At 35.9% G+C, this 20,483-nt stretch overlaps 1 protein-coding gene across 6 annotated transcripts in view; it reads right to left on the minus strand.

Annotated features, from left to right (window-relative positions):
* The window catches only part of KCNK2 (potassium two pore domain channel subfamily K member 2), a 210,043-nt gene that overhangs the window by 47,360 nt on the left and 142,200 nt on the right, over window positions 1-20,483 (minus strand). For all 6 annotated transcript variants that reach the window (XM_070590965.1, XM_070590964.1, XM_070590966.1 and 3 more), the window contains 2 exons: window positions 6,312-6,472; window positions 3,469-3,655 (listed from right to left, as the gene is read on the minus strand). In XM_070590965.1, coding sequence (XP_070447066.1) covers window positions 3,469-3,655; window positions 6,312-6,472 — 348 coding nt within the window. The remainder of the gene's footprint in view (window positions 1-3,468; window positions 3,656-6,311; window positions 6,473-20,483) is intronic.

Here is a 20,483-nt window from a genome sequence, read left to right on the forward strand (position 1 = left end):
GCAATTCTTTTCCAAAATCCTTTAAAAAAAAACACATAATTTTTGTTTTTCCAAAGGCTCCTGCAAAGGGCACGCATTTCCTACTCTGCATTTGCCACCTCTGCACCCTCGTCCACATTCTCATTTCAAAAATGCTTCCCGGACACAAGGACCCGGCATGTAAGGACGACAGTACCAGGCAAAGGGTTCTACGGTTTCACAAAGATGAAAATACCCACAAAATACATAAATTAAGGAGATAGAGGTGAGGCAACAAGACTAGTGTCAATCGGCCTCTTCTCTAATTTATCTTTCTCAACATTTGTCACTTTAATCATATCAAATTCCTTTGCTAATTATTAGCAAGGTGCATTTCCACCATTTTTCATGATTTCCTCTGAAAAATTAAAATAATGGATTTAAAGAGTGGTATAAGAAAATAAAATCCTAGTAATAATGATGTTTATTAGACTACACTTAATGCCATGCAAATATCATTTTGTTACCCTATTCCTCTATAATACTAAGACATAACTCTGAATTCAGGGTCCCGATTGATACACACAAGACCTTTTCATTGAACTTCTCTCCTCAGGCAGCTGAGAGTGGCTACTAACAGACCCACATGATCTAGCCAGTTTCAGAGTGTCAATTTCTTAAGGTGAGTTGAAAAAAATTTTTTTTCATCTTCTACAAAACCATAAAGTAAAAATTTTTGTTCTTTTTTCCTAAGCCAGTTTATACTGTGGTCACAAATACAACATTATTTTAGGATTCCACCCACATTTTTTTTATTTACAATTTTTGTTTTTTTAGAGATTCCCAAACCATGAATCAGGCCATGTATTGAACTGACACGGTCTGTCAATTGTTTAAAATAACTCATGCACTATATTATATCGTCGAAATTTGCTAAGATAATAAAACTTAAATGTTCTTACCAAATAAATAAATAAATAATGGGATACTGTTAATTAACTGGATGGTGGGAATCTTTTCACAATGTATACTTATACCAAATTACCATGATGCACACTTCAAATATCTTACAATTTTCTTGTCAATTATATCTCAATAAAGTTGAAAAATAAACAAATAAATATATGTATTTTTTACCATAAAAAAGTGAAAATAAAAAAACAAAATAGAATATGGCCAGCCCCAGTGGCCTAATGGTTAAGTTCAGCATGCTCTGCTTTGGCAGCCCAGGTTCAGTTCCTGGGCACAGACCTACACCACCTGTCCATCAGTGGCCATGATGTGGCAGTGACTCACATAGACAAAGAGGAAGATTGGCAGTGGATGTTAGCTCAGGGTGAATCTTCCTCAGCAAAAATAAGATAAAATAAAGATAAAATAAAACGTGAAGTACAAGGCTGTTGGCCTGAAAATAGAAGACTTGTCACCTAATACCTAAATATTACACAGTTGCTATAAGAGCTTGTTAATTATAAAGTGGTACAACAGCCTAGGATTAACATATCTCAAGTATAAATTTTGTTACCATTGTGTCTCACTTTCTCCTTTCTCTTAACGCACTTTCTACTTCTACTTAAGTCAATTACACATCATCAATGAAAGGTAGAAAAATGAGTATTTTAGGACAGAAGCTTGTCTTCTTACATGGAGCTACAAATGTCTGAGATTCTTCTCCCTACCTTTTGCTAATTGGAAAACTAAAAGATCTCCAGCAGAGTGAGGCACCCTCCTCTCTGAGGGTCTCCATCCAGCACAGAGATGTGCATCCAGCATTTTTGACCAAAAGCAAAGCTTCGCTCACAAAAACATCCCCACCTTCAAGGATATTATACATTCCCCAGAAAGGGGGGCTTTGCCAGGTTAAACTGTAATTAACAAGTCAATAAAAACAGATGAACTATTAGTCTTCTCTGAGGTTTTATAGAACTATACAACATATTTTCTTTTCTGAAAATATTTAAGTAAGCGGTTTTGGTCAAGAAAAAATAGTAAGCAGCCAGAAAGTATAAAACTATTGTAAAACTAAATTAGGCTAGTGAGTTTATTCTGAGAAGTTTAATAGAATATACCTACTAAAATGTTCAAACATGTTTTTCTAATACTTCAAACAGAATTTTTTTCTAAAGGATAGTTTAGATTTTCAGGAGCCATGAGAGAGCATTACTACATTACTTTTACACTATTAGTATCACTTATTTAAATTTGGATTAGAACAATAATAATAACTGGATAATACACTGAGAAAGTCGAAATGACAGGAATATAAGACCTAAGAGATACAACAATAAAGCAGATGGCAACTGAAATAATATATATAGGAAAGGAAAAATAGAAAACGATGAATAAGAAAATGTGGACACTTTAGCTAAGGTCAAAAATATTGTCCTGAGAATTGAAAATTAAAAGAGGTAAAATCTTAGAGAAAGAGGATTTTAAGAAGCTAAGAACATCTTCTGAAGTTTTCAGGTGTTTTTAAAACTAAGACATGAAAAGGCCTAAGTAAAAAGAGCAAAGATAAGTTAAATTCAAATTCTTTTATCGCTGAAAAAATAGTTAAGAGGCAAATATTTGGATTCTGAAATTAGGGTGGGAATATAAAATTCTCAGCAACCAACAATTTAAATTTCTTTCACAGAATGAAAAATAAATGTTCAACTATACCTTTCTGCATTTTTTCACCGTCATGGAATGACCTCTTTTGGCTCTGTCACTGTGATGGATTAAATTGTGTCTTCCAAAATTAAATGTTGAAGGGGCTGGCCCCGTGGCCGAGTGGTTAAGTTCGCGCGCTCCGCTGCAGGCGTCCCAGTGTTTCGTCGGTTCGAATCCTGGGCGCGGACATGGCACTGCTCGTCAGACCACGCTGAGGCAGCGTCCCACATACCACAACTAGAAGAACCCACAACGAGAAATATACAACTATGTACTGGGGGGCTTTGGGGAGAAAAAGGAAAAAATAAAAAAAAATCTTTAAAAAAAAAAAAAAAAAAAAAAAAAAAAATTAAATGTTGAAGTCCTAACCCCCAGTACCTCGGAACATGACCCTATTTGGAAATAAAGTCCTTGAGGTGTAATTAGTTAAGATGAGCTCATACTGGAGGAGGGTGGGCTTTTAAGCCAATACGACTGGTATTCTTATAAGAAGAGGACAATTTGGACACAGTGACAGAGCCACAGGGAGAACATCACGTGAAGATGGAAGCAGAGGTGAGAACGATGCAGTTGCAAGCCAAGGATGGCCAAGGACCGATGGCCGCCACCAGAAGCTGGAAAGAGACAATGAAGGGTGCTACCTAGAGTCTCAGAGGGATTATGCCCCTGCTGGAACCTTTATATTGAACTTTTCTGAAAGAATGGGTTTCTTTTGTTTAAAGTCATTTAGTTGGTGGTACTTTGTTATGGCAGCCCAAGGAAACTAACACAGCCACTGCGATGTGCCTCACACCCCAGTGAGAAGTCTAAAGAAAGGACACTGGTTATGAAGACAGTGTTGGTTCCAGGAAAACTTACCTGCAACGTAGTCACCAAATCCAATGGTGGTTAAAGTGATAACCACAAAATAAATGGCGTCCAGGGCACTCCAGCCTTCTATGTGCTTGAATATGATTGCAGGCAGAGCAACGAAGAGTACACAGCCAAACAGGATAAATATGATTGTTGAGATGATGCGAATCTTGGTCTGACTAACATTCCACTTCTAAGGATGAGAGAGAAAGAGATAGAGAAAGTGAGAGAGAGAATGAGATAGAGAGAGAGAAAAATTGAGACTGATTATCAGTGTGCCTGCAAAGCTAACCTATAGACACTGTTATCAGTAAATTAGCAAGTGAGAATGTTATTTTATTCCCTTTTATACTTAATTTTCAATCGTCTTTACTTATAAAAATTAGGTATAACATAAATAACTCAAAACAATGCTAATGATGACACTACTTTACACTTACATAGCTTTACAACAGGTAAAGCATGTACATTGAGTTACGGCTAATAGAGATACATATAAATTGTATGGAAACCCCAAATGCTAAACACTTTCAAAAGTAAATTCATTTGCTCTGAGAATACGATTTCAAATTTACGTCATTCTTTGTTTACCTGAACTACTTTTGAAGTATTTCTATTCTAAAGGCATACAACTGATTGCAGGCCAAACACAATCTAGAAATACAGGAAAATGGAGAAAACTGAACCATGAATTAAATATTTACTGTTGATAATTAATAAAATTAGTAATTTCATGAAGACTTTTTCCTCTCACTCCTATCACGTTTGCCTATCATTATTATCCAATTGATGAGAGTGTAATACGAACACACAAAGTCCACAGTTGATTCCCATCGACAGACGGCCTTAACCAGATGTTCTATGGACCTGAAACGTACAACTAAATATATTAAACATGATATGTAGGCAAAGATAAGTCTTTAACAACACTACGCTACAGCTGCCCTCAGAGGACCCATATTTTTTTACCTCCTTCTTTTATCAGGAGTCTCCGCAGCATAACGTATTAAGTGAAGTTTGTACATACAGCAGTTTATCTTCAGATCTCCCTTTGAGGATAGTCATCATATATATTTCATCTCCCACTGGATCTGTCCTGTCTACTGTGAAAATTATAGGTCACACCCCAACCATAGCAATATCACTGAATTTTAGAACCTGAAAATCTTCTAGAGATAAAGATCTGTGAAATCATAGAATGGACAGCAAAAACAACTTTCTCTAGTCTACCCCTCCTTATCACATATGTGAGAATTCAAGGAATTCACGTTTGTAAAGTTCTCAGAATAGTGTTTAGTTCTAAATTCAGAATCATGACCACTGGAATGTATTCACCACTAGGGCATGGAATTTGTTTTGTGCATTGATATAGATGCAGCATGGAAACATTACCCAACATCCAGAAGGCACTCAAACATGCTGAATGAATGAACAATGTCATGTTACAAGTCCATGCCACTAAGCTGCCCTCTTGGTTATATAAATGCAGAACACTTTTAATATCAATATAAGAAAAGTATAATACCAAAAAAAGGATAAAACTCCTATTTTGGGATAACCATGCCTTACTCCATACCAAAAGTAAAAAAATTTTAGAGCTAAATTTGAACTTAAATATGAAACATAACTAACGTGAAAAATTGGAATGATAACTTAATTTGAAAACACAATACTCAATAGATTTATTTCGTCAATGGAGTTAAATGTAAAACACTTTGTTGAAATTTCTGTGAAAAGAAACTATCATTGAGAAATTAATAAAATGTTTTTGTGATGCTGGTGACAGTAGTTACAAGTTATTTATAATCCCACCTTCTAAAACAATCATTTTCTCTTTCTATAATTTTCTTCAAGAATATACACTTATAATCATAATGATATTTTTATGATTTTTAACTTAAAATACTTAAAAACATTTTTATTTTATTTATTTTTTCTATTGAATATAATACAGTCATGAAGATCTGCATGTATATTATTTTTACTTCTACTGAATTACATCCCTTAGATAAATTTCTATCATTGGTATAAGTAAATTAAGTCACATGATCACTTTTATCATGCTTGCCATATATTATTACATCCTTCACAAATGGGCTCCATAAGTCTGTAACGCCACCAGCAAGGAACAAGGGTACCAAAGCAATATATATTTTTTTTTTTTTTAAGATTTTATTTTTTTCCTTTTTCTCCCCAAAGTCCCCCGGTACATAGTTGTGTATTCTTCGTTGTGGGTTCTTCTAGTTGTGGCATGTGGGACGCTGCCTCAGCGTGGTCTGACGAGCAGTGCCATGTCCGCGCCCAGGATTCGAACCAACGAAACACTGGGCCGCCTGCAGCAGAGCGCGCGAACTTAACCACTCGGCCACGGGGCCAGCCCCCCAAAGCAATTTTTTAAATAAAATATCATTAGTAATTTACTATCTATGTTAAGCTTTAATTTATATTATTTCTAACTCTCAGAATAATCTCTCGTCACCAGTACCATTATTCACACTATGTAAATGACAAAATGGACAATTAGGGGTAAAATACCTAGTGTAAGAGAATATAAGCTGGGAGACAATACATCTGGAATTTGAACCAAGGATCGTCAGATTTTTACTTTTTTCTACATATTTCTGGAGTTTTCTCATGGATTAATTTATTCATTCAGATAAGCATAAAAATAATTATAATACAGTATTATAATACAGTAATACAGAAATTGCATGCTAATGGAGGTACATACAAATTGATATGGAACCCCAATAACTGAATGTCTAACTGTACCCCAGGTGATGGAAAAGTTGGTATATTTTTAAAAATTTAACAGTAAACATACGTAGTTAAAAGGCTATCATACTCACAATAAACGTATCTTCCACTTTTGCAATTCCTTTTCCAAATATGGTCCCTAATTGATCTCCAACTCCAGCCAACAAAAAACCAAAGAGGGGAATTCCCAGTAAGGCATAGATGATACAGAATATTTTTCCCCCTTCTGTGCGCGGTGAGATGTTTCCAAATCCTAAATACAAAAAAAGGAATTCAGTTGTTTGTAAATGAGTAATAGTTTAAAACATGTGACCTCAAGGTTGATTCAGAAATTCCCAAATACTGTAAGATATCAATTATAGATTTCAAGTAGTTAAGAATCCATTTGTATTTCATAGCCTTTTAATATATTTCAATAAAAAATACTCATAAGCAAATACTTCAATAATCTACAAAGTATAGCTAATGTTCCAGTTAAACTAGATGATGAAAACTGAGGGGGTAACACATGTAATAACGCCAATATTTTCATTAAATTTCCTTCTATCTCTCTATACTGATAATCCTGTTAGTTAGAAAGCTTTCACCACCATTTACGGAGAAGAGTAGACTGCCTCAATTTAAGAGAATTCAAATATGCTTAAATTATCTAAAGATTAAAGTTAAGAATTTTAAATCTTGTTTTCATTCAAGTACCTACCAAAAAGCAATAACTAAAAACTTAAAATTATTAAACATTTTTAAAATTCAGAGGATTTTGAAGGTTTTCCAATTTTGTGTAAGGATGTCTACTTGTTATGATTAAGTCAGTCCAGCTTAATTCCCCTATTTTTTTAAATAACAGAAGCAATATCTACATACATGTTTGAAGGGAAGAATGTATGCCTTCTAGAAGTACACAGAGTACTTTTTTTGATATATAATCCTCTCATTGTCCTCCATATTAAATTAATCTGGAATTCTACTTTTAATTTCCTCTTTTATTCAAGAATGTGGATAGACATGTTAGGATGGGCTTTTTGTTGTTACTTTCTAGTTTTATGACTATTACGGCCAAAGAGTATGGCCTGTATGATTTTCACTTTTTGGAATCTATCGAGATTTTCTTTGTGGCTTTATAATGGTCAATTTTTGAATTTGTTTCACTGTTATTTGAAAATAATATGGGTCTTCCATTTTCTGGATACAAAAAGGGCATATATCATCGAAGAGCTTCAAATCATCCCCTAAAATCCATGCCTGTTGTGGTGCCCTCACCATACCTTTCCTGGGGGACAGGGCTAGACTAATATTTGGTCACTTCAACTCATGCATTTTTCTCCCCATAATATCTCCACGTTTCTTTTCTTCCTACTCAGTCAGGTTGGTGTTCATTGCTAGTCAACTCATCCACGGGTTTGGTGAGTTTCTTTTTCAATTGAAGTCACAGTTGTTTATAACATTATATACATTTCAGGTGTACATTGTTATATTTCGACTTCTGTATAGACTGTACTGTGTTCACCACCAAAAGTCTAGTTGCCAGTCCTCACCGTACACACACGCCCATTTACCCCTTTCGCCTGCCCCCACCACCTTCCCCTCTGGTAAACATCAATCTGGTCTTCATATCTATGTGTTTGTTGATTTATCTTGCACATGAGAGAGCAGTCACGTGATAATTGTCTTTCTCCATCTGACTTATTTCATTTAGCATAATACTCTCAAGGTCCATCCATGTTGTCACAAATGGCAAGATATTGCTGCAGCTACTATGGAAAACAGTATGGAGATTCCTCAAAAAAGTTAAAAATAAAAATACCGTATGATGCAGCTATTCCAATTCTGGGTATTTATCCAAAGAACACTGAAACGCTCATTTGAAAAGATATATGCCCACCATGTTCATTGGAGCATTATTCACAATAGCCAAGACTTGGAAGCAACCAAGGTGCCCATCAATGGACGAATGGAGAAAGAAGTTGTGGTAGATATATACAGTTTTCTTTAATGTAACTAATTTTCAAGAGTTTTGCCTTTTATCATTAGCCTGTTCTTATGCCATGAAAATAATAATTATATTCATTTTTTCATTTTTTTGGTGTTGTACTATACGTTAACTCCATTCCTTGACAGAAGTCCTACACTTCCTTTATTTAGGTAAATTTCTTCACATGTTTGAGAGCTCCTGGTCATATTTTCATACTTGTAAGCACAATACAATATTAAATTGGTTAGTATTTGCAGCTGAAATGTGTTTCCCAGCCTCCGTGAGGTTGTGGCTGATCTGGTAGAGTATGTAAGATTCTCTTTAAAGGAGCCCAGTTGAAGTAGTTGTGTTAGCCAGAAAGAAAGGGGACTGGCTTCTGATTGGGCTTTCATGTGAGCGTGGACCTCATGTAACTTCTGAGAGGAGGGTCTCCTAATTTCTCATGGCAGCCACCAGCTCACGGCCGTCTTACTGCTCCTCAGGCCTCCTGCCTACTCTGGGGATATCTGTAACATAACTCTGTTTGAAGAGCTTGTATTCACAGCATTATTCTGGAGGCAAAGACTGGAGACAGCCACTGTAACTGTTAGGATTAGTGGTTCCATAGAACTTTGATGAATTTACAGGCTACGGCCCATGGGCTCACTTCTGTTTCTAATTTTGGTGCCTTTATCACGTTCCCTTAGAAAAATTTTCTTTCTGGAATCCTCTGTTTTTCTTCTATGGGGGATGTGGGATTTTCAATTCAAAAAGACTTCACTGTCAATCTGAATCTACAAGCTTCACATCCGGCCCCCAGATGCATTCCTACTGTGGTTCCCTCACAACACTTTCCCTGCCTTCAAGCATACTATGGAATTTTTTCCCACTATTTTTATGTTTTCTGTCATCTCGATGCAACTTTTTGGTGATGTGAGGTAAACGCATGCTTATATCAAACAGCTTATAAGGTAAATTCATGTTTATATCAGAAAAGAAATTGGATCTGTGAATTTATCAATGTTTTCTAAGATATTAAATATGAATCATCTAATAAGTCCACAGACTTATAGAAAGACATGCAAACATCATAGTTTTTGAAAGCATTTTAGTTTAAAGTCTAAAACTGAATGAGAGAGATATCAAGATAAAAACTCTATAAAAGTTTGGCAATATATTATAACTATTCCTGAATCCATCACTCATTACATATGTGACCTCGGGCAAATTATTTTATCACCTGTTAAAAAAGTATATTATTATTATCTACTTCATCAAGTTGTAGGAACTAAGAAAGGTATTACATGAAAGATGCTTAGGAAAATCTATTACACTCTATGTGCTCAATATATGTTAAGTGCTATAATAATAATTATAATTACTATTAGTAATAACACTGATAGAAGCAAAGATTAGAGGATCAATGTATTTAGCCCTATCACTATGCAAACTATTTAAAAGTTAGATTAATGGGTCATGATTACACCACGCTCTCCACTATGTTCTGAAATGTTCTGTCAAACTGTGGGTGCCATTATTTAGAAAGAACATTGGCAAAATAGCATGCATAGAGGAAGGCATGCATAATGGTTGGATGGATTGGGGGTGTTTGTGCTGAAGAAAATAAGACTGAGAGTGGAAGGAAGCAGACTAGCTAATTTCAACTATCTGAATAAGGAAAAGGAAACAGACCAAATCTGATGCTCGGTGCAAAGAACAAAAGTAATGGATGCAATCGACATAAAGTGAGTTCATGCTAGGTAACTGCAGCCAAAATAGAGTAAGAGTAAGGCTATAAGAAGCAGGCAGAGGCCAGATGATCACCTGCAGTGTTTGACATTTTGGACTGACGCACTACTATCATCTAATCAACAGTCTATATTCAAATGTCGCCAATTGTCCTATTAACGTCCTTTGTAACGCTATTTTTCTCTGTTCCAGGATCCAATCCAAGATCATGAATTGCATTTAACTGGCATCTCTCTTTAGTCTCTTTTAATCTCCTGGAATAGTTCCTAAACCTTTCTTTGTCTTTTATGACTTTACTGTTTTTTAAACAATGCAAGCCAGTTATTACATAAAATGTTGCTCTCTTTTCCTTTTGTCTCATAGTTTCTCATAAATAGGTTCAAGTTATACATTTTTGGCAGGAATACCACTTAACTGATATTGGGTCCTTCTCAGTACATCACATCTGGAGGCACGTGACGGTCTGTCCTATAATAGTGAGGCTGATTTTGAATACTTGGTTAAGGTATGTCCACTGGATTTCTCCACTGAAACGTTACAATTTTTTCTTTTGCAATTAATACATCAATTATGGGGAAACACTTTGAGAATATGTAAATATCCTGTTCCTCAAACTTTCACCTATTAGTTATAGTATCTGAAAAATAACAAACATGTAAATAGTGCTAGAAAAGAAAATGTGAAGGCAGATGAAACAATAGGATAGTAAATGAGATAATAATAATTTAAAACACCTTGAAAGTGTATTACATATATAACAAAGATACTCTTTTAAAAAACATATTGATGTGCTTTTCCATTTCATGTAGAAGAAAAAAGCCCAGAGCTCCCTCTTTCTTTCCCCAGTAGATCACAGTGCAGGGAAGAAAGAATCAGAGAAGGAGTGAATAAGGTTCTTGTCTACCCACTGTCCTCTTATGTTGTGGCTTAAGAAACTTCCATGGGTTATAAAGGACCCAGCAGTATATATATGCTCTGCTCAGAAGACAAGGAGGCCTGAGAACCCAGGAGAAAAGGAAGAAGCCTCAAGTCAGGATGAAGAGTCTGCCACGGCCGGTGCTCCATGATGGAGGGAAAACTGATGTAAGGCGTCTACGCATTTAACTCATTTACCTTCCATTTGCTCTTATCTACTAATGCCTTGGAATGCTGAACACCAGAGCAATATGTGCAAGAGATCTACCCAGGGCAAGTAGGAAAAAGGCCCAGAAATCTTGTATCAAGGTAATTTGAAGAAAAAAAAGGCCATCCCAAAGGTTTAAAAAATTGTATAGGGGCCAGTCCAGTGGCGCAGCAGTTAAGTGCGCACGTTCCGCTTCAGCAGCCCGGGGTCCGCTGGTTCGGATCCGGGTGAGGACCTGGCACGGCTTGGCAGGCCATGCCGTGGTAGGCATCCCACATGTAAAGTAGAGGAAGGTCGGCACAGATGTTAGCTCAAGGCCAGTCTTCCTCAGCAAAAAGAGGGAGATTGGCAGCAGATGTTAGCTCAGGGCTAATCTTCCTCAAAAAAAAAAAAAAGTTTAACGTGAACTATTTGGGACAGTACACTATTCAAGAAAGGACCTCAACAACCTCAACCCTGTCATTTAGTCTAACATCAATACGCATACTACCAAGAACAAGAAGGCCTTGCTAAGTCGGTGGGATGGACTGTTTTGACACGGGTTTTCTGATTCTTCTAGAGTCCTGCTAAGATCCCGCACTTGTGCTTTACTGCCACTCCAGATGAATAACTATGTGGCTTGAGGGAGGGCAGACATCTGAGCTATCCTTTTCCATCCCATTTTCTCTTTTTGCATAAGAGGACAAATGTCTTCAGAGTTATAGCATAAGAAGTAACCGACCGCCAGGAAGGATTAGGGGTCAAAAACAAAAGATAGGACTTTTTACAAATTCTAACTGTAGCATCGCTATAAATAGGCTCTACTGTTTAAAAAACAAAAGCCTAGCGCTGTCAGAGGGCTCAATTTGATCTGCCCCATGCAAGTTAAAAGGGCATAAGAAACAAGGTCTCCAAGTTTTCATCCATCATGGACTTAGATTCAGCCTGGAGGCCACTGGAACATCTTCAGAAAAGCTGACAGAAGATTTCCTCAGGAAGCCTGTTAACATCACCAATGAAATGACCCAAAATCCAAAGAGAATTCCTGATGAAAGGAAAGACGATCTACCTTTCATTGATCAAAAAATGGTGACCAGTTCCTTGTGGCATCTGGGTACTTCATTTTTAGTATCTCCACGACAAAGTTAGCAGAAGGAAGACCGAAGGGAGTAGGAATGAGGGGTCCTGATGGTTGTTTTCTGACTTTCTTCTGCTTCACCTTCCAAATATTTCTCTCACCACCGTTACGCTGAGCTCTAAGGCTGAATCTGTGGCTCAGAGGTGGCATCCCTCACACAGTCACCACTCCCAGTGCCCGCACACAAAAAGCGACCTAGAGTTTTCTGACATAAAGGGCATGCCTACAGCTCCCCAGACATTTCCCTGGGTGAGAGAACCACATGACTGCTCAGGGGATGGTTCCTCATGTTTTCTTCCCCCCTCTTCTGTGTGCAAAGTAAGAGTAGACTTCCCTCCACAGATTTACCACGTGTTCTAACCAATGAATAGACACTCATTAAACGACTTGATACTAGTAACAGATTTATGAAAGGTATCCATTGATTCTAAGCAATAGAGGATGCTAAGCTTTTAAAATATTCATCTTTGTGATTGTCTGGACTTCCTGACTCTTTCCCTGGTCAGTCAGCAGCATCTTTACTGCCTTGGGGCGAAATAGACAGTTACAGCAAGAAGGGTAAAAAAACAAACAATACTAAGTTTTATTTTCTTTTAATTCCTAAATTAAGGTGTTCACACTCAAAATGTTTCCCCTGAGGAAAGCAGCTGTCAGTTTATGGCATAATGTATGCACAACAAGAAAGTAAAAGGAGTAGCAGTCAATCCAGCTTCCAAAGAGCTACAGAGAATACTGAAGAGTGATGGGGCATGACCTTGGAGGAGATGAGGTAGGGCAGAAACCAGAGGACAGGACCTGAGCGGAGGAGGGGGTTTCAAGTGTATACTGGAGATGGATTGAGAGATCAATTGTTAAATTTTCAGAAATTTTCCAAGTCGGCTGACTTCACATTGGTAGCCTGAAATCAGCTACAGTAGGAATATTTACACCACAGAAATTGGCAAGCACTATAATTTAGGGCTTTTTCCCCCTTCAGCCACCTAATATTTACCAAAACACTAAAGAATAAGATAGAGTCAAATGTAAGAGAGTTAGAAGAAATGGATAAACCTACAAGAAATGAATAAATTCCTAGAGACATACAATCTTTTAAGACTGAATCATGAAGAAACAGAAAATCTGAACAGACCAATTACTAGTAATGAAACTGAATCAGTAATAAAGAAACTTCCAAGAAACAAACGTCCAGGACCAGAAAGCTTCACAGGTGAATTCTAACAAACATTTACACAAGCGTTAACACCCATCCTTCTCAAACTATTCCAAAGAATTAAAGAGGGAGGAAAGCTTCCAAACTCATTCTCCAAGGCCAGCATTACCCTAAGACCAAAGCCAGACAAGGATATTACAAAAAAAGAAAATTACAGGCCAATATTCCTGATAAACACAGATGCAAAAATCTTCAACAATATATTAGCAAACCAAATTCAACAATACATTAAAAAGATTATACACCATGATCAAGTGGGATTGAGCCTAGGGATGCAAGGATGGTGTAATGTCCACAAATCAATTAATGTGATACATCACATTAACAAAATGAAGGATAAAAATCATATAATCATCTCAACATACCGAGGAAGAGCATCTGGCAAAATTCAACATCCATTTATGATAAAAAGCTCTTGGGGCAGCCCTAGTGGCCTAGTGGTTAAGTGTGGCATGCTCCACTTCGGCAGCCCAGGTTTGGTTCCCAGGCACAGACCTACACCGCTCTGTTAGCGGCCATACTGTGCTGGCAGCCCACATACTAAAAGACAGAGGAAGACTGGCAGAGATGTTAGCCCAGGGCGAATCTTCCTCACCAAAAAAAAAAACTCCCAACAAAGTGGGTATAGAGGAACATACCTCAACATAATAAATGTCATATATGACAAACCCACAGCTAACATCATATTCAACAGTGAAAAGCTGAAAGCATTTCCTTTAAGATCAAGAACAAGACAAGGATGCCCACTCTCACTACTTTTATTCAACATAGTATTGGAAGTTCTAGCCACAGCAACCAGACAAAAAAAGGAAAAAGTAAAACTCACAGTTTGCAGAGGACATGAGACTATACATAGAAAACCCCAAAGACACCACCAAAAAACTATTTGAACTAATAAATGAAATCACTAAGTTGCAGGATACAAAATTAATATACAGAAATATCTTGCATTTATATACACTAATAACAAGTAATCAGAAAGAGAAATTAAGACAATAATCCCATTTATAACTGTATCAAGAAGAATAAAATACCCAGCAATAAATTTACCCAAGAAGGTGAAAGACCTTTAATCCAAAACCTATAAAACACTACTGAAAGAAACTGAAGATGACAAAACTGAATGGAAAGATATTCCATCCTCACAGGTTGGAAGAATTAATATTGTTAAAATGTTGATATTACCCAAAGCAATCTACAGATTCAGCATTATCCCTATCAAAATACCAATGGCATTTTTCACAGAAATAGAACAAATAGTCTTAAAATGTGTATGGAACCACAAAGGACCCTGAATAGCCAAAGCAATCTTGAGAAAGAATAAAGCTGGAAGTATCAAGCTCCCTGATTTCAAACTATACTACAAAGTTATGGTAATCAAAACAGACACATAGATCAGTGCAACAGAATGGAGAGACCAGAAACAAACTCACGCTAATATGGTCAATTAATCTATGACAAAGGAGGTAAGAATATAGAATGGAAAAAAGACAGTCTCTTCAATGCATGCTGTCGGGAAAACTGGACAGCTACATGCAAGAGAATAAAACTGGACCACTTTTTCGCACCATATACAAAAATAAACTCAGAATGATTAAGGACAAATGTAAAACCTGAAACCATAAAACTCCTAGAAGAATACATGGGTAGTAAGCTCTTTGACATTGCTCTTAGTAATTTTTTTTGGATCTGTCCCCTCAGGCAAAGGCGACAAAAGCAAAAATAAACAAATGGGACCACAATAAAGAAAAAAAAAGCTTTTGCACAGCAAAGGAAACCAGCAACAAAATGAAAACTTGACATAGTGAATGGGAGAAGATATTTGCAAATGATATGTCCCATAAGGGGTTAATATCCAAAATATATAAAGAACTCGTACAATTCAATATCAAAAACACAAACAATCCAATTAAAAAATGGGCAGAAGACCTGAATACACATTTTTCCAAAGAAGACATACAGATGGGCAATAGGCACATTAAAAGATGCTCAGTATCACTAATCATCAGGAAAATGCAAATCAAAAACACAAGGAGAGGGGCCGGCTCTGTGGCCAAGTGGTTAAGTTCACGTGCTCCGCTGCGGCGGCCCAGGGTTCGGATCCTGGACGCGGACATGGCACTGCTCGTCAGGCCACGTTGAGGCGGCATCCCACATCCCACAACTAGAAGGACCTGCAACTAGGATATACAACTATGTACGGGGGGTTTGGGGAGATAAAGCAGAAAAAAAAAAAGAGATTGGCAACAGTTGTTAGCCCAGGTGCCAATCTTTAAAAAAAAAATAAAAAACACAGTCAAAATGGCTATTAACAAAAAGACAAAAAATGACAAGTGTTGGGGAGCATATAGAGAAAAGGGAACTTTCATACATTGTTGGTGGGAGTGTAAATTGGCGTAGGCACTACGGAAAACAGTATGATGGGGTCCTCAAAACATCAAAAATAGAACTACCATACAATCCAACAATTCTATTCTGGATATTTATCAGAAGAAAACAAAAACACTATTCAAAAAGATATATGCACCCCTATGTTCATTGCAGCATTATTCACAATAGCCAAGATATGAAAGCAACCTAAGTGTTCATTGATAGATGAATGAATAAAGAAAAGGCGGTACATATATACAATGGAATGTTACCCAGCCACAAAAAAATATGAAATCCTGCCATTTGCGACAAAATGAATGGACCTAGAAGGTATTATGCTAAGTGAAATAAGTCAGACAGACACCATATGATCTCACTTATATGTGAAATCTAAAAAACAAAACAAACAAACAAAAAACAAAAACAAACTCATAGATGTAAAGAACAAATTGGTGATTGCCAGGGGGAGGGGAGTGGGGGGATGGGTGAAACAGTTGAAGGGGATTAAGAGGTACAAACCTGCACTTATAAAATAAGCCACTGAGATGTAATGTAGGGAATTTAGTCAATAATATTGTAATGACTTTCTATGGCAACAGATGGTTACTAGACTTGGGGTAATCATTTAGTAAGGTATATAAATGTCAAAACTATGTTGTACACCTGAAACTAATATAATATTTTATGTCAACTATACTTCAACTAAAAAAAAGAAACAAATTGGCAAGTACTACGATTTAAGGCTTTTCTCTCCTCAGCTACCTAATATTTATGAATACAATACAGAATAAGATACAGTCAAATTTAAGACACTGTATGTAGTCTGTGCCAGAAATCCAGATGGAAGCTCAGCCAATGCCTGAAGGCCAGCCCTTGGCATTTAAATGAGTGCATCACCAGAACAGCTATCATCTCTTCTTCATATTGCTTTCAGGAAAGGGCCTTCCATGGAAAGCTACTGTAAGTCCATTGTAAATGGACCATCTAGCAGGAAGTCCACATATGCCACCCCCATCTGTACAGTCCCAAGTAGATATATCATTTTTCTGACAGAATTTATTAATATTACAAATAAAGAATACCCCCTCAAGCACTGCACACACTTACAATTATTTAATTCTTTGCAATAATCCACTTAATGTCTATATTCCCCACTTGACTATGAGTTCTATGAGTGTAGAGATTGATTTATTATTTATTTTTATATATATTTTTACAACTGTAATTCCAAAACCTTACTGGCTTATTAATTAGTGCATAATTGATAATTAATAAATATTTCTTGACTGATTCACTGGCACATAAACCTAAAAAACTCACAATACTTTAGAAAGAGGATAAAGAAAAAGAAAAACATACAAAGAAATACAACGTTTCTATGTGGGAACTCACAAAAAATTAAATTTATCCCCCACTCATTAATAAATGTACTACCTTTGCAATCAAGTTCCACAGTTTTTAAATTTTACAACTTAATGAAATGATTCTAAAATTCACCTGGAATAAAATTAACAATAGTAGTCAATAAATATTTAAAAGGAAGACAAGTTTACCTTCAAATTAAAAAGATGTTATCTATAGTTTTAATAATTAAAACTATGTGACAAATTAATCAAAGAAAACAACAGAAAATATAGAAAAGGACCCAAGCATGTAAATGAATTTAATGTTTGATACATACAATATTTCAAATCAATACAGAAGTTGACTATTCAGTAAATAGTGATGGGATAAATAGTAAGCTACTCAAAAATAAATTATGTCTTTACTTCACATTACAAACTAAATATTATCAGATGGACTGAATTATCAAATATAAAGAAAATATTACCATAAAATACTACAAAGAAAAGACAGGAGAATAATTGTCTAAGCATAACTCCTAGGACAGAACCATAAAGAAATGAAAGGTAAATATGACTACACAAAAAAATAATGATGCTGTATGTCAAAATTGGAGCGTAAATGCTATGTAAAGGTCCAACATTTTTGCCAAGAGGTTGTGTAGAAAGACGGAAATGCCTCTGTTCCTGGTCCTACCATGGCTCCTCCAGGTCGAAGAACCAAGCTTTCATTTCATTTCAGGGCTGAAGTCGCCCTGAATCCATCCCATTTGCACTTGTGATTTGAGATGTTCTCCTAAGTTAGTCTCCCACCGCAGTTATTTAAACTTTGGACTGTTACTTATGAATATACCTATTCCTAGGAAATTTTAAATATCCATAATGATAATTTGATAAACCCAAAAGACATTACTGGCTACGGGTACTTGGGATATTTACAGAAAGCCTGTCAAATGGCCAACTTTCACAAGTTCACTTCCACTGAAAAATGTCAGGCTAAACTTGTAACAAGCAACACTTTTGGATATAGTGTTGTGAGACTTTCTACCTTCTGTGTGAGACTTACTGAAATTAAGCAACATAGTTAAACTAGACTTGTTGACTGCAACATACTCTAGATTTAAAAGTTCTACGGGACTAACAGGCAGTTTCTGCAAATCTTTAATCTCTTAGCCAGTTTTCAATGTGGAGACAGTAGTTTATGATTACATTTATGACAACAGCAATGATAAAAGCAACAATAAATTGAAATGGCATTCATATAGACTCTTCTAGAGGGAAACAGATGAAAGATTCTAAGTAATTCTGACCAAAAATTTAGGAGGTAGGACTTTATTAGCCCAATCCCACAGAGAGAAAATTAGGCAAGATTAAAAAAACGCATAGTATTATTTTACTCTGATCAATTCCGTACTATACATAGAAAATAAGAAATCAAATTATCACCCACAAAAATCAGTACAATTTCATTCTGTTCACTGAAAAATTGTTCAATAAATACGACATGCCAATCACTGTGCTAGATACTGAGGACACAAAGATGAAGAAAACATTGTTTCAAAAAAATTCCAAATTATTGAGAAAATCAATTAAGTATTCTATCTACTAACTTTTCTTTAAACATTAACAAAGGTACACAAATGGACAAAGATTTGCTACACAGAAAACCAAGGATGGCAGTATGTGTGTAAGAAACATTCCCATTAAAACTCTGCATTTAAAATGCTGGGTTAGCTTAATTTTGGTCCCATGTTTACTTTGATCTCTGAAATACAAGGGCAGGCCAACTAGGAAGCACCTAAATCAGGTCTGTTCAAATGCTGAATCTACTGAGGCTCGAACTGCTCTCAATATGCAGCAGTTAAGCACTGATAGTAGGGCAGACCCAACAAGAGCACTGAAATCACTCCGTACTGGGACAAAAATTCTTAATGTGCTGTATCAGGAAATTCTGCAAGGACCCAACAATAAATTAACAGTGAGGAATGACAGGAGAGTAAAATAAAGGCCATTCTATTTCACATGAGCCTCTAAATAAAAAGTCCACAAATAAATCAAATGCTAAGAAAGGTAGTTAAACACAGTCAACACCTAGAGCAGGAACTTACTCTAGATGAAAATAATTTCATGAGACAGTTTGAACTGAATTTTGAAAGAGGTATATTAAAATATCCAGAGATAAAAAAACAAAAGTTTTATTAAAATTATGAATAATTTTTAAAAAGGTATAAAAATAAGAACAGGTAGATAAAAAAGGAAACAGTAAGGTATATTAAAAATTATACTATTAACTAATTTCTTAAAGAGATGAAATACACTAATATAAGTGAAGGAAGCATTAGTGAATTTGATGGCGATGCTGATAATCCACCAAGAACCTGACACAGAAAGGAAAAGAGATTTAAAATAAGAACATGGAATACTTAAGAGACAGGGACATGGAGGATGGAGAGACCTCAACAATCATATAATACGAGTTCCAGAAGAAAAACATGGGATGACTAGCAGGGAAATAATATTTAATATATTGTTAGCTGAGAATTTTCGAGAATTGAAGACTTGTGAATTCCTATCGAAAGTGTACTCTTAGTGTTGAATATGATAAATAAGTATAAATCCACACCTTGGATATAGCACAGAGAAACCAAAGAACATAGGAATAGATGAAATCTAAAAAGTTATCAAATAGAAGAAGGGAAAAGATTACTTACAAATGAACAACACACGAGCAATAATAGTCATTGGAAAATAATGGAGTAATATCTTCAAAGTACAGAGGAGACATAACTATTGTTCTGAAATTTCATATTTAGCTAAACTATCAAAGAAGAACGAGGGTCCTATTTTAGCAATTTTCGGACATACAAAGACCAATAATCCTTACCACTGAGAGAGCCCTCACTAAAATAACTACCTAGGTATGCTTGAGAAATTATATCCTTCAGAAGGAAGAAAAGAGAACTTAGAAGGATAACGTAGCATAGGAGAAACAGGAGTGGGCACAGAAATAGGAAAAAACAGGTCAGAAAAGTTAATCGACTATTAACTGCAAAACATGTACATGCACACATGCACACTAAAAGTGAACAACGTACAACAGCAACAAAACGGATGGGAGAATGGGGATGTTCAATACATAAGTTCAGCATTGCTTGGCTAAAATGCTAGAAATAAAAGTATTAGCTATGTGTCAAAGAATAAACCACTGTCAATCCAACAAAAGGGTAGAAAAATAGGGGGAAAAGAAACAGAGAATGACATAAAATAACATGGTAGAACGAAAGTCCAAATATATCAACAATCACAACAATTTATGTAAATACATTAAACATAAAGACAGAGATTATTAGAGTTTATAAAAATATCACAGATCAGATGAAAATAAAGGGACGGGAAAAGACTTG

This window comes from Equus przewalskii, chromosome 23 (genome assembly GCF_037783145.1).
Source record: "Equus przewalskii isolate Varuska chromosome 23, EquPr2, whole genome shotgun sequence".
Lineage (NCBI taxonomy): Eukaryota > Metazoa > Chordata > Mammalia > Perissodactyla > Equidae > Equus > Equus przewalskii.